This window comes from Brassica napus, chromosome C8 (genome assembly GCF_020379485.1).
Source record: "Brassica napus cultivar Da-Ae chromosome C8, Da-Ae, whole genome shotgun sequence".
NCBI classification, from domain to species: domain Eukaryota; kingdom Viridiplantae; phylum Streptophyta; class Magnoliopsida; order Brassicales; family Brassicaceae; genus Brassica; species Brassica napus.
The window spans coordinates 41636126-41663928 of NC_063451.1; the positions used below are offsets into that span (position 1 = coordinate 41636126).

General features: G+C 34.9%; 5 protein-coding genes, 1 long non-coding RNA gene, 1 other non-coding gene and 1 pseudogene across 7 annotated transcripts; 6 read left to right on the top strand and 2 right to left on the bottom strand.

The window, feature by feature from the left end:
• The first annotated feature begins 4864 nt into the window (after positions 1–4864).
• BNACNNG43270D lies at positions 4865–5654 on the top strand. Its single transcript, XM_013854190.3, has one exon. It carries the CDS (start codon positions 4952–4954, stop codon positions 5501–5503), a length of 552 nt encoding a protein of 183 aa, XP_013709644.2. The 5' UTR covers positions 4865–4951; the 3' UTR covers positions 5504–5654.
• On the top strand, positions 5599–6734 carry LOC106416104 (methyl-CpG-binding domain-containing protein 4). Its single transcript, XM_013856937.3, has 2 exons — positions 5599–5744; positions 5973–6734. Exons 1-2 carry the CDS (start codon positions 5700–5702, stop codon positions 6576–6578), a joined length of 651 nt encoding a protein of 216 aa, XP_013712391.2. The 5' UTR covers positions 5599–5699; the 3' UTR covers positions 6579–6734.
• A 1877-nt stretch (positions 6735–8611) lies between these two features.
• On the bottom strand, positions 8612–13123 carry LOC125592022 (annotated as a pseudogene).
• Positions 13124–18867: 5744 nt separating this feature from the next.
• Positions 18868–20124, top strand: LOC125591213. The gene is made up of 2 exons (XR_007327184.1): positions 18868–19228; positions 19346–20124. It is a non-coding gene; the product is annotated as an uncharacterized LOC125591213 (long non-coding RNA).
• Positions 20125–20333: 209 nt separating this feature from the next.
• LOC125592157 lies at positions 20334–20528 on the bottom strand. Its single transcript, XR_007328005.1, has one exon. It is a non-coding gene; the product is annotated as a U2 spliceosomal RNA (small nuclear RNA).
• Positions 20529–23153: 2625 nt separating this feature from the next.
• Positions 23154–23572, top strand: LOC111208802 (small polypeptide DEVIL 14-like). The gene has a single exon (XM_022708294.2). It carries the CDS (start codon positions 23269–23271, stop codon positions 23413–23415), a length of 147 nt encoding a protein of 48 aa, XP_022564015.1. The 5' UTR covers positions 23154–23268; the 3' UTR covers positions 23416–23572.
• Positions 23573–23714: 142 nt separating this feature from the next.
• LOC106411594 (protein WHAT'S THIS FACTOR 1 homolog, chloroplastic) lies at positions 23715–25341 on the top strand. Its single transcript, XM_013852383.3, has one exon. The coding sequence runs from the start codon at positions 23928–23930 to the stop codon at positions 25137–25139; it is 1212 nt and encodes a 403-aa protein (XP_013707837.2). The 5' UTR covers positions 23715–23927; the 3' UTR covers positions 25140–25341.
• Positions 25342–25505: 164 nt separating this feature from the next.
• Positions 25506–26400, top strand: LOC106411595. The gene has a single exon (XM_013852384.3). It carries the CDS (start codon positions 25506–25508, stop codon positions 26283–26285), a length of 780 nt encoding a protein of 259 aa, XP_013707838.2. The 3' UTR covers positions 26286–26400.
• Positions 26401–27803: the final 1403 nt, after the last annotated feature.

A 27803-nucleotide genomic window follows, 5' to 3' on the forward strand; every position in this document is an offset into this window, starting at 1 on the left:
AAAATTTATTTTTCTATTGGTTGAAATATGGTTAGATGTATAGGTAATAGTATTTTTTCATAGGAAATGTACAAAATTAATTATTTTCTTAATCCGTGTGCTGAAACCTAAAACGACACTTATAATGAAACAGAGAGAGTATAAACAGGACCCAACATAAAGCCCCCCCAAAAAAAAACGTAAACAGGGGAAAACTTAAAGGCCCAAAGAGCAGAAAACCCTAAGGGTGAACCATGACGCTTCACCGACAGCACATAGCCACGTGTAGCTCCTAGAAGGACGAAGAAGACATGTCGCTCATAAGCAGAAACGTCACCCACGTCACCGGCCTGAAGCTCGCCGCCAGAGCATTTAATCGAGCATTCCACCGGAACACACCGGAAACAGGAAGCTCAAGATCAAACCGCACCAACAACGACGAAAGACAATGAAGCGCTAAGAAAACTGAAAAACTAAACAAACAAACCGGACAAATCCAGTTAAAAGATCGACCCAACATCGGAGATGAAACGATGATAGGAAGAAAGGTAAGCCGACCAATACGGCGCTGAAGAAGCCATCGTATGCCAAAGAGAAAGTCAGCCAATATCAACGCTATAGAAACCGCCGCCTGCCGGAAGAGAAGCCGGCCAAGACAACGTTAACGAAACCGCCGCTTGCGAGAGTCAAAGCCCGAACGCCGGGAGAATGTCTCTATTTTAATTCATACCAATGTGAATATATATACTAATCATAAATCAAATTTTCCCGTCAATCAATGAATGTTTCGTGTTTGGAAATTATTGATTTTATCATTTTTGTAATGGTTGCTCTCATTTGGGTTTGTTGTCTTTAATCCTGACAAAATAACTTAAATTTGTTTGGTGATTCATCAACATCTTATGGTTTCTCCATAGTTCATTAATTTGTCGTTTCCACTAAGATTCTTTCTTTTGTCAATGGATTAGCTTTGTCCTTTGTGGACTGTATTCAATGCTTTGGTTCCAAAAAAATTTAAATTATTATAGTATTCATCATATAAGTAACTTTGAACTTAAAGGTTTGGTTTGAGGAATCTTTCGCTTCCTTTCCTTCAAAAGAGTAACGATGACTTTTGGGTATTACTTTTCTCTTGTTCACATTAAGAGTTTATAGATCCGGTGGTGGCAATTCGATTTAACTGATCTGATAGTCAAACGAGGTGTTGGTCATGTTTTAGAAATAACAGAAAGAAGAAATAAGTTTTGCGGTGATACCATATAAGCTGTTAGTCATGTTATATACATATACAAAGTATTTCTGCAAGTAAAGTTATTAGGACGTGGTCTGTGATAATGTGGTCAGACAACTATATGTGCTGACCTGGAATTGAATTAAAACGAATCGACATTGTTTTTTTGTATTCACAAATTTGAAACAAAATAACCTAATAAGAAAAGGTGTGAGAGACGGACCAACAGTTAGAGAAAAGAGAGAGAAAGCGTGCAAGGTAGCCACGGCGTCCGGTGGCGCGTCCGAGCGCGTACCGGCGCCGATGGTTCCCTTCTTTGTTCTTCCGTTCATGTCTTCGTGTGTTTTGCTCCGATCTGTCGATTCTCTCCGACTGCCCGCAGATCTGGGTTAGGGGTTTGCTCCGGAAAGACCTCGGCCCTCTGCAACTCGTCTTCCTCTGGATTCACGGCGAGGAGGTAGGACAGTCAGATCTCCTTTTCCAGCGTTGTTTTTGTTCCGGGTTGTAGAGGCTTCCACAGCTCTTGCATCGCCGTTAAAGTTCCCGGGTTGTGGAGGCTCCTTCAGCTCTGTGGCGCCGGCTAAGCTTCCGGAACGTGGAGGCTCTTACAGCTCCATTGTTGCCGGCTTCTGGTCCCTTAGCTCTATTCTAGGGTTTACTTTCTTTCTTTTTGTTGGTTTGTTCACTAGTTAAGTTAAGTTGGCTCGGGTTTGTTGGATGAGTTCTCGTCGGAGGACGATGGAAGCTATCTCGTGGAAAGGTTGATGTTTGTGTGAAGCCCCCTCCTTGGTCCTTGTATTGAACTTTGGCGGATGAGATCTCGGTCATGATTGATTTTCTCCATGATTAGGCGCGTCTGGGAGGTTTGGCGGTCGCGGTGAAGAAGATGAGGAGTCAAAGAGTTCCGGTGTGGATCGGTGAATTGGTGGATGATTCTCCGGTGGTAGTCGCGGAGGAGGAGATGGTGCGGTTCGCGATGGAAGGCGGCCCGACATCTGATTCTCTCTTGGACCTACAGGTTGCTGGGTTTGGTTTTTAGGCCTTAAGCCCGTCTTAGTGTTTTCGGGTTTTTGCTTTCTCGTTTGTAGCCCTATGGTTTTTTTGTGGCTTTTGTTGGTTTCTGAGGAACTTGAGCTTTGGATCTTTTATTAATATAACAAATCTTGATGGAAAAGAAAAAAGAAAAGGTGTGAGAGAGAGAGAGAGAGTAAATGTAAATAATCAGACAATAATAAGCTGGTTGGAAAAAGTTAAAAGAGTATAGCTACTCTGAATAGAAAGTGTGATAGATGTGCAGAAATTTCATAGAAATGGAAGAAAATAGAAAAAGAGAGAAGAAAGGAAAGAAAAGACAAAAGCATTCAACGAAGCCCTTTGTCTTTATTACCCTAAGCCTAAACCCTATTAGATTCAAAGAACAAGACACGCACCTTTCATCTTGAAATTCTCACACTTCAAACCCCACAAATTACCATTAAACACGTCCTCTCTCTCTCTCTCATCACTTGCATTCATCATCAACTCGTCATCATGGTTTTCATCTTTCTTGTCTCTTGTTGGCGACAACTCCAGTTATAATAACAAAAAAAAATCTTAGAAAGTTTATGGTGGAGCACAAATATTCCAATATACGGAGTTACATGTTACATCCATGCATACATGCATATTAGTTATTTGTAATGTAAATGATGATTGGAATCATCAATTTTTTCATGCAAACTGGAAAAGATTCTTGAACCAGATATAACTTACATGTTCGAGCTAACGAGCATAAATAAATAGTAAGAACTCACTGAGTAGACTCTTCTTAAATCTTAATGGTGTAAGACTGTAGACAACAGTTTATATTACGTGTTCTTCAGGTGCATATGCTCTTAGACCATCATTAACCCAAAAATCCACTTTGGGTCTCTTAATCATTTTTAATTATTAAAGTTACTTAAAAGATCTAGTTAAGAGACATCAATATTTTTGTGTTTCAATGGGAGTCTCTTATTTAAAGATTCTTAAATTTTTTTTAATAAAAACACATGTGAAGGAAGAACATGAGAGAAGAAGGAAGAACAAACATATGAAAACATCAACGTAGACAATCCAAGTTATTATCAAACATTCATTCATATCCATATACAGAGAGTGATGAAAGGGGGAAGAAAGAAACTGACTTGAATGGTGGATTTGCAGTGAGAGCACTTGAAGCTCACTACACACCAAAACAAAACCATGTCCACATATCAAAGCAATTGTTTTCAATGCAATTGAAGTAAACCAAAAATGATCAGATCACGTGAACCAAGAAAACGCGATCTAACGATCAAAGCGTTAGATCAAGCGAAAGGTAACAGTTGATCTAAGCATCACCTTCTTCTAGATCAAAATACAGATAAGGATCTCATATAGTTGATAGAAGTAAGGGGGTTGTATGATAAAAGCACAGTTTTCATGTACAGGAAAAGAAAACATATATGGTTGCACAAAGTTTACCATCTCTGGATAGCTTAAAGCATACAAATCTTCTTCAGGGATCCAATCTTCCATGACAAACTCAGGAAACAGCCGAGTAGAGCCATTTGCAAACAACCACTGACCCTTTTCAACATTACGACAGTTAGGGCATTGCATTTAATATAACCTATATTCTCATATGCTAGTGTTCATATCAAAATTTCACATCCTTTATACTTCAAATCTACCATTAGAGGATAACACACAAAGGGTTGATTATAGCTAAGCAAAAGAGACAAGCCTTTAAGTCATTGATTCAACATAAATTACACTTTGATTATGGTCTAAGATGAAATTGAATTGGATCCGGGAATCAATATAACCAGAAAACAGGATCAAACGAACGAAATCATATTTAATCAATTCTGATAGAGGAAATGAAGGAAATACCACAATGGAATTGGTGACCACATTGGAGCTTAGCACTGGATCTGGAACCGTCGTCGACCACCAACTCGAGGCAAATCGAGCACGAAATTTCAACAAGAAACGAAGCATCCTCGTTCCCACGTTTTCCAGGGACATCTGCGGCGGAATCCGTCGATTGGCTAGCAATCTGGCGGTTGTTACGATCATCGTCAGCATTAGCTCCGGCCATATCTCCTCAATCGGAGGGAATCCACAACAAAAAAATCATCTCCGTCGCTCTCTCTCCAAATTGGTCTGCCTTTTCGAAAGCCAAGCGATAGAGAGGAAGAGACGAAGAACCGAAGACTTCGGGTTTTTTTTTCAACGCCGTATGCTCGACACGTGTACTATAAAGAACGACTCTTCCACCCCTTAATTAAGAGATGCCTTCTGATTTAATTACAATTTTTTCTTTTTCTTTAAATCACAAATATCCTAAAAACCCTGTCTAAGAGACAGCGTTAATTGTGCTCTTAAGTCAATGGATTTCATCAAAGCAAGGATGGGCCGTTTGTCGACTTCGAAAGGAAACCAAAGGCCGCTTGTGGGCCGTATAAAGGGGCTTTTAAATATAATTTATCAGCCTATTGAATGAAATAATCAGGACCCAGTCAAATATAATCAGTTACCAGCCAGTTTCAAACATTGTAGAAAAATCTCATGCAGGCTATATGGAGTATGTATCTAGGTTTACGAGAGTGCTTATGAAGCACCGTTAGAAGGCGTCAACTTACACAGGGCCCACCAAATACTATTAAAGCCCATCTTGATTGTAAAAAATGTTTACCGCATCGACAAGAGTTGCGTTGGTAGAAAGGAAGAGCGGTTATGGTAGTTATGACGCAATGCTCTACGATTCTTGCCGAAGAACGGCGGCCATTAGAGGGCGGTGAACCCACGCATTCGCATAGACGGCGCTGGAGCACTCCGGCTGATCCCGGCGGCGAGTCTCTACAAGAATGCTTCACCACGGACGACGAGTACAAAGAACAGCCAAGTCATGTGTCTGAAGTGAGTTTTGACGATTTTGTCTCGTGCTCGTCGTCGTCGGGAAATGGTTACAGTTTCTATCTCGGGGGAGAGATGTCTCCGTGGGGATCTCCGCTACTGACCGAGTCGAGACCGATCGCGCCGACGCGTGGAGAAGGGAGGAGAGGAAGAAGCGTGAGGAGGAAGAAAGATCTCCCGCCGTTTCTGACGACGCTGGATTGTAACGGACGGCCGAGATTCTATCACAGGAGGGTGAGAAGCGAAGGACGGCTAGAGATTTCCGGCGTGGCAGTGAATCTACCGGAGATAGTGAGTGTTCGTGGAATAGAAGGACTCAGAATCGGAACAGTCAGAGTCAGTCGAGAACACGGCGAAGGAGAAGGAAAATGACGTTCAATAGGCCCATATAAATGTTAAATTACTGGGTCGAAAAGCCCAAAAATGTAAGCTGACGTGTCGATAGAAGATTTGTTTGTCAAAGGGAATACCTTTTAACACAGGCCGTGCGATTGCAAGTGTTCGCTGGAGTCAGAGAAAGCTTTGATTTGTACGGAAAGAAAGTGAAATAGCAAATCAGAGCAGAGCTATGGCGGAGGAAGAGAACGGGAGCGTAGGGAAACCAAGAGCCAAGGTAGTATGTAGAGACGAACGTCGTTACGATTTGAGCCAAGTCCATGTTTTTATCAATCTCTGAGATCTCTTATTGTAGCTAGTAACGGTTATAGAAATCACGCTGCGGATTCTAGGGTTTTCAATTTTTAGGTTTTGTGTCTGCTTGTTTGTGATTGTTAAAGTTAAAGCCTTTCTTGTCTCTCTTACTTACTACTCTCAAAGTCATGTGGTTTGTCTAAATTGTCAGAAAGACATTGCTCCAGGGAGGTTGATCGATACCTATGCAGCACAATGCGAGAACTGTCACCAGTGGAGAGTTATTGATAGCCAGGAGGAGTACGAGGACATCAGAAGTAGAATGATCGACGACCCATTCACCTGCGACAAGAAACAAATCTCTTGCGAAGACCCTGCGGATCTCGACTACGACTCCTCTCGAACCTGGGTCATCGACAAGCCTGGTCTCCCCAAAACCCCCAAGGGTTTCAAGAGGAGCCTTGTCCTCCGCAAAGACTACTCTAAGATGGATACTTACTACTTCACTCCTACCGGCAAAAAGCTTAGGAGCCGCAACGAAGTCGCTTCCTACGTTGAAGCCAATCCTGAATTCAAGGGTGCGCCTCTTGAAGACTTCTCTTTCACTGTCCCCAAGGTGATGGAGGACACTGCTCCTCCTGATCCTAAGGTTGTTGCCTCTCCTGTTGCTAAGGTTGCGGTCTCTCCTGTTGCTGCTGCTGCACCTTCTGATGATGATGTTTCGGACAAGAGCACCAAATCCAAGGGATTCAAAGGAAAATTTAAGCTTGAAGAAGTGACCCTCTCCGGTTCTCCACACGTTTCTCCTGCTCCCTAATCTTAATGCTTTGCTTAGTTTGTTTGTAGATTTGTGTTTTTTTTTTGTCTCAGACTGTTATATGATATAGTCTACTAAGTTGGATATTTTTATTTCTTGGGAAGAAGCTAAGTCGCCTCTCTGACCTCTTTAATCGAAACTCGTAGCTTTGAAAAGAATGATGTAGATTAAAAAAATACAAGTTGAGTGGTATACATGATCAACCCTCTCTTTCTCTGATCTAGAGTAGAGCCGTAAATTAGGTTAGTCCACGTCCATTAGTCCATATACATTTGTCCATTTATTGTTTGCGGTCAGAAAGTGACCATGTCTATTAAGAACAATGTCCATTAAGGACTAGATCCACTAACACCCATGTTTACATGGACTGCCATGGAGTCCATAATAGACCATATAAGAAAAATTTAAATTTTGCGGTTTTGGCAGAAAAAGTCAATTTTGCGGTTGTGGCGGAGAAAATCGATTTTTCGGTTTTAGCAAAAAAAAAACAGATTTTCCAATTTTTGCGAGAAACCCCGATTTTGAGGTTTTAATGGGAAAACTCGATTTTTGCGGTTTTAGCGGAAAAAATCGATTTTGCGGTTTTGGCGGAAAAACTCGATTTTTGGTTTTGGCGGAAAAACTCGATTTTGCGGTTTTGGCGAGAAAAACTCGATTTTGCGGTTTTGGCGGAAAAACTCGATTTTGCGGTTTTGGCGGAAAAACTCGATTTCCGGTTTTGGCAGAAAAACTCGATTTTCCGATTTTGGCAAGAAACCTCGATTTTTCGGTTTTAGCGAAAATTTTGATTTTGCGGTTTAGGTGGAATACTTGATTTTATGGTTTTGACAAAAAAACTTAATATTAAGTTTTTTGCGGAAAAAATCGATTTTACGATTTTGACGGAAAAACTCAAATTTTAGAAACCTTAGCTTTTTGTGACCATTGGATCGCCCATGTCCACGTAGTCCAAATCCATTAACGCCCATTACCTATTGGTCATGTGATTCTTGTCCATTTATAATCCGTATGGACAAATAGATGTCACCAAATTAGACCCATTTATATTTGGATATGGGCAACGAATGGTTAGCCCGCCCATTTGACAGCTATAATCTAGAGGTAGTGTTGATAAGATTAGCAGCGTTATCCTCTGAATCTTCTCTTTGCTTAGCTTGACGTAAATTCTGATATCCTCTGAATTTAAAAAAGGATATATCAGTAGCATCCAAAATAAATTAACAAATATCTATTTTGCGTACACATCTCTATTTTGCGTATGGACGATTAAATTTTTTTTATATAAAAACTCTATATTTACTTTTGGAATATTTGAATCTCAAGAGAGATAATCTTCGTATTAATCTAAAAACACCAAGGTTCATACTGAATTGAGAATGATTGTCACTCTCTTTATAATACTCCATTAGAAGTCACCAAGACAAGATAATTGTTTACCGTTCCATAGAATTTGATGCTGCCTTTGAAGTAACCATAGTTTACAACAAAAACTTCATCACCATCACATGAAGAACCATCAACTATTGAAACCGGTAATACCTGTTGTCAATTACCTTTTCTAAACAGTTCAATTGAATCAAAGTTTTTGTTTTTCCAATTCCATTGGAAAAGGCACACAAAAAAACAATCAAAAACTTTACTAGATTTAAATAAATTGGCAATCAAACAAACTAATAACCAAAGATAAATCAAATCAAAGAAAGAGAAAAAAAACGAATCAGAAACAAGCTGATGACAGAAGCCATCGGTTTAAACTATAAAAAAAATCTCTTTTTTTCTCTTTCGACGGCTAGGATTTCTAATAAACAATGTAAGCCTCGCTCTGTTAAGGACCAAGAAAGTATGAATTTGATGTGGGGGCTCGGCCTCTTTATTTGTAGTCGCAAGAGAGGAGCGATGATTGTTCTAATAAGCGATGTGAGATAATAAGAACACAAGTCTTAAACAAACACCTTCGTATGTTCATACACTTTGGAAATCTAAGTAGGTTTATCTTTTAGTATACGAGATCATACTTTGGAAATCTAAGTAGGTTTTTCTTTTGTCCTCAAATGCGGTAAATCTTCAAAACCACTACTGGTTTACGGCAAAGAGGACAACGCTTCCCTTGTAACTCCAAGGAGCATGTTAAGCAGCAGCACATATGACCAGACCTACAAATCCGAACCGAACCAAACAAAAGAAGGAATCAAAAATCTACAACGCACTTGATGGTTGGAGGGTTTGTTAGTTTTTACAAGTAAAGAGAAGGCTGTGCTCTTACTCAACAAAAACGGCGTCACACTTTCGGTCAAAGCAGATCACACAGAGATCAGTTACATCTGGTGAAAGATATATATAATCAGAGCAAATTCACAAGCATATTCAGGGAAAAATGATTCACACAAACCTTCTTCAGTCGCTTGTCTCGTTCTATTTGCAGCTGCACAAAAAACTCTGCGACAAATACAAGGTGACCGCTTAATTTGGAATGACCGTTCACACACCATACGCACGTGTTAAGCTGCTAAAACATACCTGTTCCTTAACAGTCGATGCCGCCTTCTCTCTAGAAAATCTCTACTTCTCAAAAGAGTGTATTTACTAGCTGCATCAAGACCTCTGTGACATATAGCTTAACTATTAATGAAATAGCTATTCATTTGCAAGTTGTATTTGGCTTTGGTTAAAGATGTGTGTGACATACCTTTTCAGTAACGTCACATGTTTTTTCAGAATAGGCAGTCCCTGCCGCATTCTCCATAGAATATTTCCAAACATAACTAGAATATCTTCAACCACATGTAGAATATATATAATCAAAGGCTTTGAAGTTACAATCACACCACGAACAGTCAAACAGAAGGAGGCTCCCATGGAGGCATACTTGAATATCCTGCCAGAAAAAAAATAATCTTTTAGATTTTTTGTTTTCAAATCAAAATGTTCTTGGAAACAGAGAAAAAAAGCAACAACCTTGACCACGTTCCTAAGGTAGGAATGAGTTGATCGAGGGGTTTAGGTGAGATGTAGAAAGGCCCTTGATCAGGTTTTTGAATCCTGACATTCCCGCTACCATCTTTTACGGCCTTGTTGTACACAGAAAAGAGCAAACAAAAATGAGCTCAAAGTAGGCATATGAGAGAAGAGAGTAAAGAGACGGGAGAGATACCTCACCAACAACCGTAAGCCATGTACCAATTGGGAGAACGTACTCAAAGCGTCTTACTCCAAGCATCTGAAGCCACACAGATTTAGCAATGAGTAAACAGAGAAGCTAATAAGTAGACAAAAAAAAAGAAGAAGGGAAAGACACCTTGAGGCCTTGGAGATAAGCTAATGCTCCTGGAAGAAGCGAAGAAGGCTCAGGCTTTTCAAATACTTCACTTCCCACAGTGAAAGTAAAGCCTAATGCAGTTTCAGCTCCAGGTACATTAACGCGGCCTGTCCCATCTCCTATAAAGCATTAATGAGCAGAGTCCAGTTAAAAGAGAAAGGAAGCAGAAGGCTTTACCAGAAACCAAGGGACTTGCTTAGTGATGGGGAGGCTGATGGATGCAGTGTTCTTTCAGTTACGTTTCAGAAACTGTATCTCTTCCTGAAGGATCAATTATTATTATTATTATTATTATCCCCTATATATTATTTGTGAAACATTACAATTTTTTTTTGTAGCCACATGTCATCACTACGATGATTGTTAGAATTATTAGAGAAATATGTTGGTCCATCTAATTATATAATAAGCTTTTTATTAAAGTAACCATAAATTCATTATTAATGTCATTTATTATTTCCTTAAATAAAGATTACGGAATTGCCTAATGTGGGTAAAATATATATGACAATTAATGATTTTGAATAATAAAGATCTGATAAAAAAAATGTATCTTCTATCAAATTTGTTTAATTTAAAACTATTAAAATATTTTTTTTAAAAACACAATAACCATATTATAAAAATTTGCATTTTTCTGTATATTTTATATTTTGAATTTAAAAAAATGAATATAAATTACTAAAACTGTTAAAAGTCTCACATTCAAATTTTGCGATCCATGGTTTAAAATTTTTGTTACGACAAAATACAAATGATTACAAAATCATATAAGTAAAAGTCTAATTTAATTAATTATTAAGATTTAAAATATATATGTATATATATCATTCTAAATTAAACTATAAACCATATTGAATAAATAAATATTTTAGTTTCAAAATCTAATTTGAATAATTTTTTTTGATAAAAGTTTTGAACTAACATTGATAAATTTTTTTAAATTATCAATTACTAAAATTATTAATCCCACAATAAATATTTTGTTATCAGTAATTTAAAGTTTTTACTATTAAAAATACACATGATAAAAAAACATATGAGTAGAAAGCATCATTAAAAAAAAAAAAATTGACATTAATATTAAAAATATATCCCCTATATCTTATTTGTGAAACATTACAACTTCTTTTTGTAGCCACATGTCATCACTAGGATGATTCTTAGAATTATTAGAAAAATAGGTTGGTCCATCGAATTATATAATAAACTTTTTATTAAACTAACCATAAATTCATTATTAATGTCATTTATTATTTTCTTAAATAAAGATTACGGAATTGCCTAATGTGGGTAAAGTATATATATGACAATTAATGATTTTGAATAATAAAGATCTGATAAAAAAAATGTATCTTCTATCAAATTTGTTTAATTTAAAACTATTAAAATAATTTTTTTTAAAAAACATAATAACCATATTATAAAAATTTACATTTTTTCTGTATATTTTATATTTTGAATTTTAAAAAATGACTATAAATTACTAAAACTGTTAAAAGTCTCACATTCAAATTTTTCGATCCATGGTTTAAATTTTTTGTTATGACAAAATACAAATGATTACAAAATCATATAAGTAAAAGTCTAATTTAATTAATCATTAAGATTTAAAATATATATGTATATATATCATTCTAAATTAAACTATAAACCATATTGAATAAATAAATATTTTAGTTTCAAAATTTACTTTGAATAATTTTTTTTGATAAAAGTTTTGAACTAACATTGATAAATTTTTTTAAATTATCAATTACTAAAATTATTAATCCCACAATAAAAATTTTGTTATCAGTAATTTAAAGTTTTACTATTAAAAATACACATGATAAAAAAAACATATGAGTAGAAAGCATCATTTAAAAAAAAAAGACATTAATATTAAAAATATACTATGTATGTTAATATCATTTAAATTTAATTACATATCCTATCAATTTCTTTAAAAAAAAATGTTTGGATTAATAAAATTGATTTATACGTTCGCACCAATTTAATTATATATGTAATAGTTACTGACTTTTAATTATTCAATATATATTTATTATTTCATAATATGTAAGAACATATAATACATAATTATTTTATGTATAATGTTTATCCCGCGCAAGGCGCAGATATTAATCTAGTTATTATTATTACATGCCCCCTCTTGCCGAACAGGTAAGCCAAGAAGGGGGCAAGTGCCACCACAAAAATTTCAAAATTTGCATATTATACTTCAAACTTTAACTTTAGTTACTTTAATCCTATTAAATATCACTTCTTAGCCATATATTTAAGTTTATATGTGTTTTGCCCCCATTAAAAAAAGATTCTACATTCGCCACTGCCTCCACTCAGGAGGAATCCATCCAAAGAATGCAGACATTACCGTTTCCTCGAGAATAACAGCAAGTATTTCACTACGCTGACATTTGAAAGGTGTGGCAGAGGCAACTGATCCTGTTACAGCGACGATCAAAGGCCTGACCTTTATCCCTTCTTCTAGCAATTCCGCTGCACCAGAAAAGAAAAGAAGTAATCAGAAGACAGTCAAACTAAAATTAAAAGTGAAACTGTCTGAGGGAGAGAACATACCTAGACCTTTGAGGTGGTCTCAGTGACCGAATCGAAAAATTCAACATCGCTGAAGCAGGTGGCAAGAGAAGAAGAGCATCACATAAAAAAAATAAAGCACCTCGCACGTAGTAAGTAATTAAGTAAAAGAAAAAGAAGAGGAAAACCATATACCCGCCGCCCGTTCTCCGGCTGAGAAGGTAAAGAAGGTAAGCGCATATGAAACATTTAAATCCACTCCAACTTATCATCTTGAGTCTTCTCCGCGCTGAAAACAAACAAAGAGAAGCCGATTGCTTTTGGGTTCCGCAGAAACCGTTCAAAGCTTGAGAGTGAAGTGTGATGGGAAAACGATCCAACAAGTCTCCTCTTTTCTAGTCCAGTAAAAAATATTATTTTATCTATCTATTCTATTAAAAGAACAACATCATCTGTTGATATAGATGTACTCGAACTATATTAATATAATTATTCAAAAAAATTATTAATCATTTAAAAAAATATTAAACTGACTAAAAATATAATTATAAAAATTAAATTTCTAAAAAATTGTAAAACAAAACATATATCCGATCTTTTAAGAACGGGTCAGAATCGAATTGCTCAAAAAGTCAAAAACATTCTGATACATAGGGTCCAAATGACAGACGGACCACGCGATGTACATCTGTTAACAATAAACTTTTTTCTATACATATATTTTTATTACTATTTTAACTTTATACTATAGGCAATGGTTTCGAAATTTATTTCATTATCAACATCATATTTTTAATCTCTTAACATTCCACATCATTTTATCTTTTTCTACCTTATTTATTTAACATCTACTTCATTTTAACCCTTTACAATTGTTTGTTTTAAAAAATTTCAACATCCTACCCTATTATTTTTAATTTATATATTTATCATTTCCAACATAATAATTACATATTAATAATTTAATTATAACTAATTTAAAAATTAAAATAATATATAAAATTATTATTGTGATATATTTAACAAAAAAAAACACAAAAACAGTTGATTATAATGAAAAATTGAGGAATTTCAAGTTTACCATTTTTAAGGTAACATTATTTATTTTTCCCACCGCTAAAGGTACATTTTCAAAAATATTTTTTTTCATTAAATGACAAAAGATTCTTATACTCATGTTCTCCATATATAATAAATAACTAGATTTTGACCCGCGCTTGGAAAGCGCGGGTTTTTTGGATTATATTATAATACAAAGTCTTATTATATCGAAAAATATAATTTTAACAGTTATATAATCTATGAATTAGTTTATTTGAGATTTTATATGTACACTTTTACGTAAGTTTCTTTTAGGAATGATAATTATATCCGGATCAAAAAACAAACCGAACCGACCCGAAAATATAGGTTTAGTTCAGGTCCAGAGAAGATAACCTATTGGCTTTTTTTGGACCCGCAGGTCTTTGTTTGAGTCCGGGTCCTACCCTAGACCCGATCATGAATATGTTGTGTTTATTAGGTATATTTGGATATTTTGAATATGTTTCCGGTATTATGGATATTTTTTTTTAAGTTTTTGGCTTACGATTATAGTTTTTGATTTCAGGTAAATTTTCAAATTAAAAAAAAATTGGGTATTTTCAGTTCATCGTGTCTGATTTTGAATTTTTAGGTATTTGAATTTTTGAGTATTTGTTTGGAGTTTCGAATATTTTTCAGATTTTTTAAATAAAACATAAAATAAAAAAATATATGTTTTCGAATTATATTTTTCAAATTCGGAATTTTTTTTTCGATTTTTTTTTCAAAATTTATTTTCAAAAATCAAAAATTAAGTTTGAAATCAATTTAATTTTTTAATATATTTTTTAAGTATTTATTTATATATTTATTAGAATCCTAAATTTCATATTCCAAAAACTCTACTTCATCCTTCAACTTTAAACCATAAATCTAGATTAGTTAACCATATGAGTATAAATGTATTTTACTCTTTATTAAAAGTGAGGGTAAATGTGATTAGTGTAAACACGAAAAAATACTATACATGAAGGGGCTTTTGCAAATATGACTCAAAACTTGAGTCAAACACAAAACTAACCCATGTTTTTTTGAAACTTTGACTTGCCTCTTTCATCCATAAAGTTCAGATTATTCACGAAAATGTCATCATTTTTTTTTTCTTTTTTTCAAAAATGCATATTTTACTCTATCACCCTCATCTTCCTCAAGTATTCACAATATTGCCATTGCCATCAATATACCAACCACCATGAACAACCAATTTAAAGTTCTTAATGCACCTAAAAATCGATTTACACTCTTTTTTTCTCAATTCTTATGAATTAAAAAAAACAACTCTTTCACTTTTTCTCCATATTCATAAAAAAAATCCAGAATTTTAGAATCAAATTTTTTATGGTTCATAGAGCCATTGAAGCTTACGATTCTTGGTGGGTCACTTTTTTTTGAGATTCTGGGTGCTTGGAGAAGACTTATGTGTGCTAAACAAGTTATCTCACTGGTTGAAACTATGAAATTGAGAGTTTTTCCAGATCTGTTCGTCCAGACGACTTACAGGTAAGTCTTCTGGTTGCAGACGACTTACCTGGAAGTCGTCTGGTCAATGCAGAGGTTAGTTTTGCAATTGACTTTTAATTTATTTTTTCTAGACGACTTACAGGTTAGTCGTCCACCTTTGTTTGATAAAAAAAAACCGAGACGACTTACATGTAAGTAAAGGGAAAACATGTTAGTTTTGCATTTGACCGGAATGTGTCAGAAATTTGACTTTTCCTGAACGACTTACAAGTTAGTCGTCCAGTAGAAAATTAAAAAAAATAATATTTTTTTTCTAGACGACTTACACGAAAGTCGTCCGTCCGACGACTTACACGAAAGTCGTCCAGGATTTTATTCCGAGATTCTGGTCAAACTTTGCTTATCTTGGACGACTTACAGGTTAGTCGTCTAGGAAAAAAAAAACTCGAGACGACTAACGTGTAAGTCATCTAGAAAAAAAATTTGTTTAATAATTCAATTGCAAAACTAACGTGAGACGACTTATAAGTTAGTCGTCTAGAAAAAACAAAATATTATTTTTTTTTAATTTTCTACTAGACGACTAACTTGTAAGTCGTTCAGGAAAAGTCAAATTTCTGACATATTTCGGTCATATGCAAAACTAACCCGTTTCCCCTAGACGACTTACATGTAAAATATTTTTTTTATTTTATTTTTAACTGGACGACTAACATGTAAGTCGTCTCGTTTTTTTTTATCAAACAAAGGTGGACGACTAACCTGTAAGTCTTCTAGATTAAAAATCAATTGCAAAACTAACCTAAATGGACGACTTCCTAGAAGTCGTCCAGACGACCTCTGTGGAAGTTGTATGCGTCAATGTTTAATAAACTTTCATTTTCTCTAAACCTATAAAGACTTTTTAATATTTTTTTGTTAATTCATGTATATTAGTCAATATTAGGGCTACTGAATGAAATTTATAATTTAATTGGTGATAGTTATGAGGTTACTAACATTCACGTTAATTAAAGTTTCTAACTGATCCGAGAAAACTTTCGTGGAAGTCTTCTACGCTAGTTTTTAAGTCTTCTACGCTAGTTTTTGAATAACTTGTATATTTAAGATAAGTAACTTCAAGATATGTAAAACTCATATTTTCAAAATATGTTTTATCCCTTAGTTTTATTAAATTTGACTAAATTTTTCAACACAAACTTGTAAAAAATGTGATATGCTTTGACTAGTTACTATTGTTTGTTTCCATCTTTTAAGTATTATTGTTATAGACACCAATGATGATTATTGTTATGAGTTAAAAATGGTTAAAATGCTTCTTAAAATGTTGTATCAATATGAAGCTACCAACATTCTTGTTTATTAAGATGAAAAGAAGGCCATTGGAGTTTATTATTGCATATGGGAGATCCAAAGATAAGAAAAATGCTATTTAAGTATATTATTTCATTGATCTGTAAATGTGTAAACACATTGTTATCACATATATTACATCTTGAGAAACATTATTACTGATTTTACAAAAAATTCACAACTAAAAGGGTAGACATGCAAAACACAAAACATACTACAAACAAAACAATTATAGATCATTCTTCTACAAAGACAAGTTTGGACTCCACTTCATATGGAAGAAGACTTCGTCAGAAGACTTCCAGGAAGTCGTCTAGCGCATTATATTTTAGATGACTAACAGGTAAGTCGTCCCAGAAGTCTTAAAGATATGAAAAACCTGCATATCAAATCCATATCTGAAAAACCTGCATATCAAAAAACGTTCAAATGGCTTAAAAACAGAGAAAATGAGTGGAAGACTCGATAAATCTACCTTTATAAAACACACAAAAATACATATCTAAAATTAATAGATCTACCTTTAAATGAGTGAAAGATGAGAACCATTTGATTAAAAACCTGCAAAAAAAAAGGTAGAGTAGTGAGAAAGGCATGAGACAAAACTGAAAAATTCATAAAAAGTTTAGTGTTTTCAAGTCAAAAAGATTAGAGTGGATTTTGAGAGTTTTAGTTTGGAAAAAAAATAAGAACTTTATACAACAGAAAGTTACCAAATTAAGAAAAAGCAGACATAAAAACTAACCAAAACGCTTAGATCTGTTATGAAAGGGAGAGACATAGGAGAAGACTCCGCCAGACGACTTCCACGAAGTCGTCTGGAAGACTTCCTGGAAGTCGTCTAGCGCATTATATTTTAGAATACTAACAGGTAAGTCGTCCCAGACGTCTTCCAGATCTGAAAAACCTGCATATCCAAAAACGTTCAAATGACTTAAAAACAGAGAAAATGAGTAGAAGATTAGATAAATCTACTTTTATAGAACACACAAAAATACATATCTAGAATTGATAGATCTACCTTTAAATGAGTGAAAGATGAGAACCATGTGATAAAAAACCTTCAAAAACAAGATAAATTAGTGAGAGAGACATGAGACAAAAACAATAAATTGATATAAAGCTTAGTGTTTATAAGTTCAAAGAGATTAGAGAGAGGTTGAAGAGTTTTAGAATGATGAACATTACATTTTTGTTGCAACCATTTGAGAGAAGAAGAGAGAATGTGTAAATTTTTCTTTATATAGGGAGACAAAAAATCTAATTAAGTTAAATATTTTTGATTCAGACGACTTCCTAGACGATTTACTTGTAAGTCACCCAGAAGACTTTAATATTTTTAGTGGGAAACTAAAATAGAAGACTTCCAAGTAAGTCGTCTGGTTTAAATTATTTCATCGAGAATATAATTTTTTAAAAATTTTAGGCGGGAATATTTGGACGACTTACATGTAAGTCGTCTGGTTTAAATTATTCACCAGACAACTTACAAGATAGTCGTCTAGACCCTAAACATAGCCCCTAAACTTAATTAACTAACTAAACATTTCATAAAATCAAATTAAACTTCAAAAGTGTTTAATATACACAAAAATAAACAGTTATAGGTAAAAATTTAATTTAAAAAAAAAACATTCAAGCTTTCCAAAATCTAACTCTAAGAATACATATACTGCAATATACTTTCACTCATCTATGCTGAAAACTATTCAATTTTATTATATCTTAATTTACATTACTTAAAATTGTTTATAATTACGTGATTTTAATTTTTCATTTGTCAAAATATTTTTTTTAAAATTTATAAATTATTTTTAAGATCAACTACACCAGACGACTTACTTGTAGGTCGTCTAAACGATTTCCAGCATCTCAGACGACTTACTGGGGCTATATTCGTAAAAATGACTTATGTTTTTTTGTTTGGTCACAAGGGGCTGACTGTAATTTCACAAGGCTTTAGGTTAGTTTTGCATTTGATTCAAATTTGGGTATATTTTTGCAATCAAAGTCAAGTTTTGAGTCATATTTGGCAAATCCCCCATATATGAATGTGGTATTTGTGGCAATTTCTCACGAAAAATGATGTTTTTTCCGTATTTGTGGCAATTTCCCATGAAATAAGAGTAGTTTCTATTTATAGATTAGAAAAAAATTGTATTTTGATATAATTTTGATATTTTTTTAAAAAGTTTTATTATATATAAATGTTTTTGAATTATGGCAATTTTTCCAAATTGTCATTTTTAAGTTTTTGTCACAAAATAACTTAAAAAAATGATCAAAATAGCCTTTTTTATTTTAATTTTTTTTAAAAAAAAAAAATTTGAAACCCTATCCCAAAACCATATTACTCAACTTTAGACTCTAAGTTTAGATTAGTTAACACTAGGGTAAAAATGTACTTTTACCATTTAATAAAATTTATTTTGATCATTTTTTTATTGAATGTTATTTTTACGACAAAAACTTAAAAAATAGTTATCCTTGGGAATTTCTATTTGAATTATTGGTTAAGAATAAAAATAAAAAAAAAATCTGCTTAACCAATGAAAAGTTTTCTCCCCAATCATGAAGCAGCATGCGCAGCCCTAGCTCACAACTTTTTTTTTCAAGTTGAAACTTTATCATGCTAGTTGAATCTACGTAGACAGATTGGAATCCTCATCTTTGTGGGTGGGTCTTAGCTAGTCCAACAGGATTACCATTACAAACCATAAAAAACGCAAGTGCGCAAGCTATACATCTCCTTGCTAATCCTACACCGACCATTCACAAACGCTCCTCCTCCTCCTCCGCTCACCTCGTCCCCTGAATCACCTTTACTTGGCTTGGAGTGTTGGAATCCTCATCTTTGTCGACTTTCTCTGATGGCTCCCAGCCGTAAGAGAGGAAGGTTACCGATCTTCTGCTCCCTAATCTTAATGCATTGCTGAGTTTGTTTGTAGATTTGTTTTTTTTTTCTTCTCAGACTGTTATGATAAGTAACTAAGTTGGATTTCTTGCGAAAAAGTTATAAGTCGCCTCTCTCACCTCTCTGATAAGAACTCGTAAATACAAGTATGAGTGGCATACGTTATTTATCAAGAAGGAAGACACGAGTGTATATGGTTTTAGGAGGCCTGATCCGAATCTTCTCAAGAATGCACTCTTAAGTTGGCGTTTATAGATTTTTCCTCATTTTGGTGAGTCGACTCTGGATAAAGGCATTTGATTTCTTATTAATATCATTTGAAAGTGGCTCCCGATGTGATCGCTTCCCATCTTCAAGCTTAACAAGCACCGGTATCTTAAAGCTAGCTTCACTCGTTAGGCTCTTCCATTTTTCGTGTATCACTTTCTTTGAACCGTTAGCCAGCATGATCGCCTTTGATTCTTCACTTTTGCCTGAAGTAAATTGCGATATCAGATTCTGAATCTTTCTTCTTCACAGACTTATCCTCCTTTTTGACTCGGTCATAAGATTAACCACCACGAACCTAACCAGCCGGCAACAATTGCCTCTGTTTTCATCATTAAACTCTCTTATTCACAACAGCAATATATGTTTATGGTGTTGGTTTGTATGAAAAAGAAGTATATAGCGGGCTTTGCTTTGATTCTACGCTTTGAGGGAAAATGTGATTGTCTTTGTCTTTATATCTGTCAAAAAAATTACAGAACTTGTCTAGCTTCTTCTTCGTACTCTTTTTTTGGTTTGTTTTAGCTTAAAAATGCAAACTGCTTTGTGCAAGGTTTTCTTCCATTGGAGCTGGAGATTCGCTTCTTTTTTGAAATATATGAAGTTCTCTCTATCATTTTGAAAAAGTTATGGTTGAGTGGAGGAAATCTTGAAAATATTCCTTATTACTCACTCGGGACTACTCACTCGGGACCAAGTGGAATAACTGTCCTGTTACCAGCGGTTTAAAGAGGTAGCATGTCAGCAAGACAAACCCCAATTCACTCATACACTTCGAATCCATTGACATTGTTTTATCAAATAGTTTAACTTAGTGTTGATGGGTTGAGCCAGGCCCGTGCAGTAGTGCAACGTAGGAGCGATTCGCGAAAACCCAGATAGCAAGCTATCTTAACAGGCCTTCTCCCTTAAAAAATAGAGTTAATATCGTGTGGACCGATAGACCACATATCAGATATTAAACTGATAAGAACAGATACTACACTTGATCTTAGCCAAAAGCCGAGAAAGGTATGAATTGGATGCAAGGCTCGGCCTCTTAATTTATTCTAATAAGCGATGTGGGATAATAAGAACACAACCTCTTCTCTTCAGCCTTAAAACAAGCACCTTCGTATGAATGCATTTTCATACACAGACTTTGGAGATCTAAAATATATTTTATCTTTTTAATTAGAGATCATACTATCATCAGTGAGTTTAGCTTGGAAAAAATCTCCTCCTGGGAAAACAACTGAAACTTCTAACAAGATTCATAGAAATAGACTTGAAACATACTATTGGGTTTGTTTGTTTAACACTCTTTCAATTATGATCTGGTCAAATTCGGATACAAAAGATTGCTTACTAGTTGATTGGCTTTAGCAGATAGGAATGTTCAGTCCAGTTTGTTCCACGGAGATGTTTCCAAATATTTAAGAAGACACGGAGAGGGTTCTTCTTGCCGCCGGTTGGACTGGCGTTTGTGTGTCTGGAGACACCTTGAAGAAGACAAAGAGATCCATTACACAAGTTTCCACCTTGTAGTAGCTTCCATGTAAGCCTGGGCCTTAATAATTGCTGAGTAAATGATACAGCTTGATTACCCCTACCTCGTAAAAGCATCTATCTAACTAAACAGTACTTGGATACGAACTGTACTTGTCTCCCAAAAGAGAAAAGAAGTCCATAAAGTTTAGTAGCAACTTGTTATATTTAAGCCGTTTATGTTTTTATGGCTCTAATTGCATTTACGATAATTTCTTTCCAAATTAGTATCACGAATTTGATAAGAGCCTTTCTCCATCTGTAATGTATCGATTGAATTTGGTGCATTATTCGCACGTGCTCTGTTCTAGAGAGAGTGAGAGAGGTACACGAGGCAGACCAATAAAGAAGGGGAGAGAGAGAGCCATGAAGCAGAAAAAGGTGTACGTGAAAGAGAGCTTGACCACTCTTTGGTGCATTCATCTTACCTGTCAAACTATTCAAACTCTTTTGCTTTCTTTGTTTTGTTCAAATTAGTCAAAATGAAGATTATTAATATCAAATACTTTTTTGTGAAACAAACGACCGACCTATCCGGTAATCATTAATTAGACTACACAACAAACCTTATCCGCACCTTCTTGTTTTCTGCAAACTATGAATTTCTTGGGTTGCAGTATGTTAACTCCAAAAGAAAAAATGATTATGACGAATGAAAATGAACTTCACCTGCTTTAACGAGAAGCAATACTATACTCCTTTGTTAGTTTCATCTCTTTTATATATTCATTTTATTTACAAATTTTAAAGTATTAAATGTTCTGCTTTATAACTATGCTTGCGGCTGTTTATGGTTACACGCTCGGTAATAAGACCATTTCCAATATAAAACTCCATTTTTTTTTTCAAAATAGAGTAAAAATAAAAATAAAATAAAATTACTCCAATCCTACTCTATTTCTCACTTAATAATAGAGTGATAAACAAACAAAAAATAGATTACTCCATTTATGGAGTAAATTTCATTATGAAATAAGATATGAAATTGGATTGAAGCATTCATTACTCCATATTCACTTTACTCCATTTTAGAGGAAAAAATGGAGTAGGCATAGAAATGCCCTGAGCCTTTTTTTTTTTTTTTTTTTCTAGCCTCTTGCTGCATACACTCACCAAGAAATCCAGCTTAACAAGACTTTTAAGGAAGATAGCTTACGTTGGAGTTAGCTAACGTTGGAGTTTCACTAAACCAAGAAGCCATACTATATATCACCTCATGTTTTTTTTTTGAAAATGATATCACCTCATGTTATTGTGTTTCATCCACGCGGTTACAAAATAAACAAAATTCAGCTCTCCAAGAGGCAAGAGCCCAGGTTTTCATTGTATTCAAAATAAATATCTTTATTCATTTCAACCATATTAAAAACAGATAATTTCATGTTGGATAAATTGGGCACCCCTACACGTACCTAATAACAACTGCATGAGCCTTGGGGTAGCAATTATGATCATTTACTTGTGAGGCATATTGACAAAATTAATGGGTATTACTATTATATAATGAAATTAATAAACTTAAAAAAAAAGAAATTAATAAACTATATATGTTTCTTTAACAACACATCAGTGAAGCTATAAACTAAACTCTTATATTAATACCCTTTGGGTCATTTGGAAAGCTTATATCAAAGGGCATCAAACGAGTGATTTGGTGAGCATTCATACATGCAAATCCATGATTAATTAGCTGATTAAGTTAATCTCATATCTTAACTACCAAAACCGATACTTAATCATCGAATTTCCACCCAACACAGCATGACATAAAGCCCCACAAGCCACAGCTCATTAAGTCCCATGTGTACATGAACAGAAAATTTCTGTTCAAACAATGTCCTCACCGCAAAATCAAATCTCAATACTGATAAGGCTTTAAAAAATAAAGAGGATGCCAAATTTATAATAAAAAACGTTTTTCTGAACATTTAATCGATGATAGATACTAAACAAAAGATATTAGTTCAAAAGCGAAGCCAAGGGTTAAAGCACAGTGTCTTTTCAATTCACGCTTAGAAACATGTAGGCCCATATTATTCAATTCAATAATGTATCTTTATCCTATGTGTGCATTATTCACTATTGATCTCCCAAATTATTTAAATAGAGTTCTAGTTAGTCAGCAGCATTATATAAATCTCTCCAGCAGCCAAAACACATCAAAAACAAAAGTTAAGCTATTCTTTCTTTTTTCTTTTTACCTTGAAAAAGCGTTCTCGATAGGAACAATGGCAGCTGCAGTGATATTGAGATGCATCAGCAGTACGAAGGTAAGGACATGGAAAAGATGTTCGAAGCAGATAAAGGAGCAAAGAGCTCGTCTGTACATCATTTGGAAATGTGCTGTCTTTCTTCTCTCCTCCTCCCATGATTGAGAATTTGAGATCAATCAATCTCCTTCTTGATTAATGTATTAGTTTAGTTCCCAGAGAGAAGGGAAGATATAATGTATATTCTATTGTGATCATCGATCGAAAATTGTTATGTACAATCATTTGATCATAGAAATAATTAAAACTAAGTTGTTATTTATAATAAGATATCTCATAAGAACAAAAGACCAACCAAAGTTAAGCTGTGTAAATAAGTTGCAGATCTTTTGTTTTTTCTTTCTCAAAAAGAAAAAGGTTGAAGATCTTTTTATATAGTTATATAGTTGGTGTTATACATGGTATCATTTTTTTTTCGTAACAAATACTTTCATTATAGCTTAGGGTGTTACATCATATCATATCATTTTCTTACATAGTCAGTCCAAAAAAATGCGGCGCGTTTGCGACAGTTTGCTCTCTCATGGCGCGTGGTGTTTATAACGTTCAGGTCTTCCAGGGGTTTATTATAGCCATTTCCTCTGTAAAAACAGAAACCCTAGAAATCAAAATCAGTGATGATGGTGTTGAGAAGCCTAACCATATCTCACGAACTCATCAAAAACTCGAAAAATTCACCATCGTTAAACCAGAAATTGAGATGGATATCGAGCTTGAAAGTGGTGTGGAAGAAGGACACGAAGCTGGACGAAGCCATCGAGCGGGACAAGCGCTACAATCTCTGCGCTCGCGTCGTGAAAGAAGTGCTAAACGAGCCAGGCCAAGCCATCCCCCTCAGGTACCTCGAGAAGCGCCGCGAGAGGCTCCGCCTCAACTTCAAAGCCAAGAGCTTCGTGGAGATGAACCCTTCCTTGTTCGAGATCTACCACGATCGGATCAAACCGAAGTCGGATCCGGTTCAATTCGTCCGCCCCACGCCCCGTCTCAGAGCATTCGTGGAAGAAGAAGAGAGGATCTACGCTGAGAACGAGCCGCTGATCGTGGCTAAGCTCTGCAAGCTGCTGATGATGGCGAAGGATAAAGTCATCAGCGCTGAGAAACTGGTTCATGTGAAGAGGGATTTCGGTTTTCCAAATGATTTTCTGGTTAGGTTGGTTAAGAAATACCCAAACTATTTCCGGTTAACCGGTTTAGTTGAAGAGGGAGGAGGTAAGTCCTTCCTCGAGCTCGTTGATTGGAACCCTGATTTCGCCAAATCGGTTATCGAGATTAGAGCCCAAGAAGAAACCGTTAGAACCGGTGTTCGCGTCCGGCCCAATTTCGACGTGAAGTTACCGTCGGGGCTATTCCTGAGGAAGGAGATGAGAGAGTGGACTAGAGACTGGTTGGAGCAAGAGTACATATCGCCGTACGAGGATGTTTCTCGTTTGGACCAAGCTTCCAAGGAGATGGAGAAGCGAACTGTTGGGGTTTTTCACGAGTTACTGTCTCTCTCGTTGTTGAAGAGAGTCCCTGTGCCTATACTCGGCAAATTCTGCGACGAGTTTAGGTTCTCGAACGCGTTCTCGAGTGTTTTTACTCGTCACTCGGGTGTATTCTACTTGTCGCTGAAAGGTGGGATCAAGACTGCGGTATTGAGGCAGGCTTATAAAGACGAGGAGTTGGTTGATAGAGATCCTTTGCTTGCTATTAAGGATAAGTTCTTGAGGTTGTTGGAGGAAGGATGGCAAGAGAGGAAGGATCGATTGAAAATGCAGAGGGAACAGGTTGAGAAAGATAGGGAGATTGCCAAGAAGCAGCAGGAGCCTGTAGAGCGTCTATGTGAGTAACTCACAAACAAGCCTCCGTCTTGTCTGATTACTACTCCTGTCAACGCACTTGTCAGATTTACTCTAGTGACCAAATGATGCATATTTTGATAACGATGTTGGTGTAAAGCAATTGCTAGACTTGCTTTTGAACATCGTCTTGGATGTTAGAGGATCAATTATAACTCAGTTGCAACAAATACCATCACTTTTCTTTTAGTCACGCTTTTGGAGTTGCAGCTAACAATTGTTTTTGTGATTAAATTGGTTTAGGAATTGGGAAACAGGTCTTATTGTTTCTGCCAAAATGACACACTCCTCCTAAAAGAAAAAGCTCTGCAAGCCAACCTAACAAAAGACACGCGAATCAAATGAAATAACTCTAATATGAACCTAAAACCTCTCTGCAACCAATCTTCCCAATTCTCTTTGTACCTACTTTTACCTTTTGAGTATGTATATAACGAGAACTCACCGAAGACCTCTCTTCACATACACATCTCCATGGAAACTCTTTTTCTTGTAGCTATTCTACTTCTGGCTCTCTCCTCTTCCTCTTTCACACGAGGCCAAACAATCGTACATATTCCACCACCACGTCCATTATGCGCCTCTCAATACGCGCTAGCTAACTACGCTTGTTCGCGTCTCCCAATGAACACTGTCCCACTTCCTTCCCCCATTGCCCCACCTCCTCCTCCCATATTTCCTCCTCCTGACCACGACCACGACCACGACCACGATGATGATCACGATCACGACCATGACGGTGATGACCACGATCACCATGACCACGACCATGACGATGATGACTACCACCATAATCACCATGACCACGACCATGATCACAACCGCGACCATGATCACAACCGCGACCACGACCATGATCATGATGACGATGACCATGACCACCACCACCACAACGACAACAGCCACAGACGCCACCATCGGCGCCGTCACCACCACCACCATCATCACAGACACAGAGAGGAGACGTACGCTCAGCAAGAGTGTTGCAAGTGGGTGAAGCAAATGGACAACGAGTGCGTGTGCGACCTTCTGGTTAGGCTGCCGCCATTGCTAGCGAAACCAGCTCATAACTATACAGTCTTTGTGGATGAGTCCTGCATTGTCACTTTCACCTGCGGAGGCAGACTCATTCGCTGAACTTTCACTCTCATTGTCTTAATATCCTTTTGTTTATCGTCTTTTCTTTAGCTGTAATAAACAAAATATTCCTTTATTTCACTCCCTTCAGTTTAACTGCTGTGTATGTTTTACACTTGTCTAGTCAAAAGTCAACCAAACCCAAAAAGAAAGTCAGAGCGTGATTATCATTCATTATCGCGAGCTTCGCTCGCTCTAATACGCGCGAACGTATTCTATTGCATATGGGCCTAAGTTCTTAGAACATGAGATTATTCTAGGCCCATTATTTATTGTACATCACACATTTTGGAATTTATTTCAGGCCCGTGTATTGTATTTACACCGCAGTAGGTTATAGAGTAAGACTCGAGTAGGTTAGATTAAGGTGATGATTGTTTCCGTTAGTTTTTTGTTTTAGTTTTTGGTTTTTAGATTTTGGTTTTAGATTTTGGTTTTTGGTTTTTAACTTTTAGATTTTGGTTTTTGATTTTCAGCTTTTGGTTTTGGTTTTTTGTTTTTAGATTTTGGTTTTGCTTTATTCTTATTTTTTTTTATAAAATAAACAATACATTGTTTTAAAATAATTTTTTTTAAATTACCATTAAAATTTTTATCAAAATATAGTGGCTGTTATTTAAAATAAAAACATCACCATGTTTTAAATTATTTTATTTTAAGTGTTATACTTAAATATAATTTAATTATTACATACAATATTTTTCGTTTTTTAGAACTTGAATGGCTATTTTTCAAATTAATATAATATATTGTATTAATAAAATATTTTAAATTTTATAATTTTTATTTGTTTTTTATTATGTACAATAATATTATTCAATAATTTATTTATAGATATTAAGAATTAATTGGCTACAACTAATACTAAAATTATCTATATTTATTTACATATATGAAACACATAAATTATTTTACATTAATGTTAAATGATAAAAAAAAATTTATGGGAATTTTATCTTTATGAAAATATTATTTACTTAATTATTAATTAATTAAAATATAGTATTTTATACAAAATAAACAAAATTCGTTTTTATATTGAAAACCCACAAAAGTTGGTTTTTAGCTTTTCTTCACAAATTGGTTGAAATTTTTAAAAACTAGTTTCCCTTAATTTTAGGGAATTTATTTGTTAAAAAACTTGGTTGGCAAGTGAAATGATTTTTACAAAAACAAAAACTAAAAGCTAAAACTTGATTGGATAAAAATGGTTTTTACAAAAACAAAAACCAAAAACTAAAACAAAAACTACAAACAATCAACCTCTAAGATCGTTGAGGCTTTCAGGACTTAACCTCATTTAAATTTTTGACCAATTTTTTCAAAGAAACTTGTTTATTAGTATAATCTGTAATAAGATCACACAGAAAAAATGTGTTAAAAAAAAAAAAATTAACAGAAAACTCTAACATAATTCAATCGACTCCATTTCTTACCATAATGCAACTTTAGTCGACAAAATGAGAGAATATACTTGTATAATAATACTAGCAAACAAACAAAAAAACAAAGAGATAA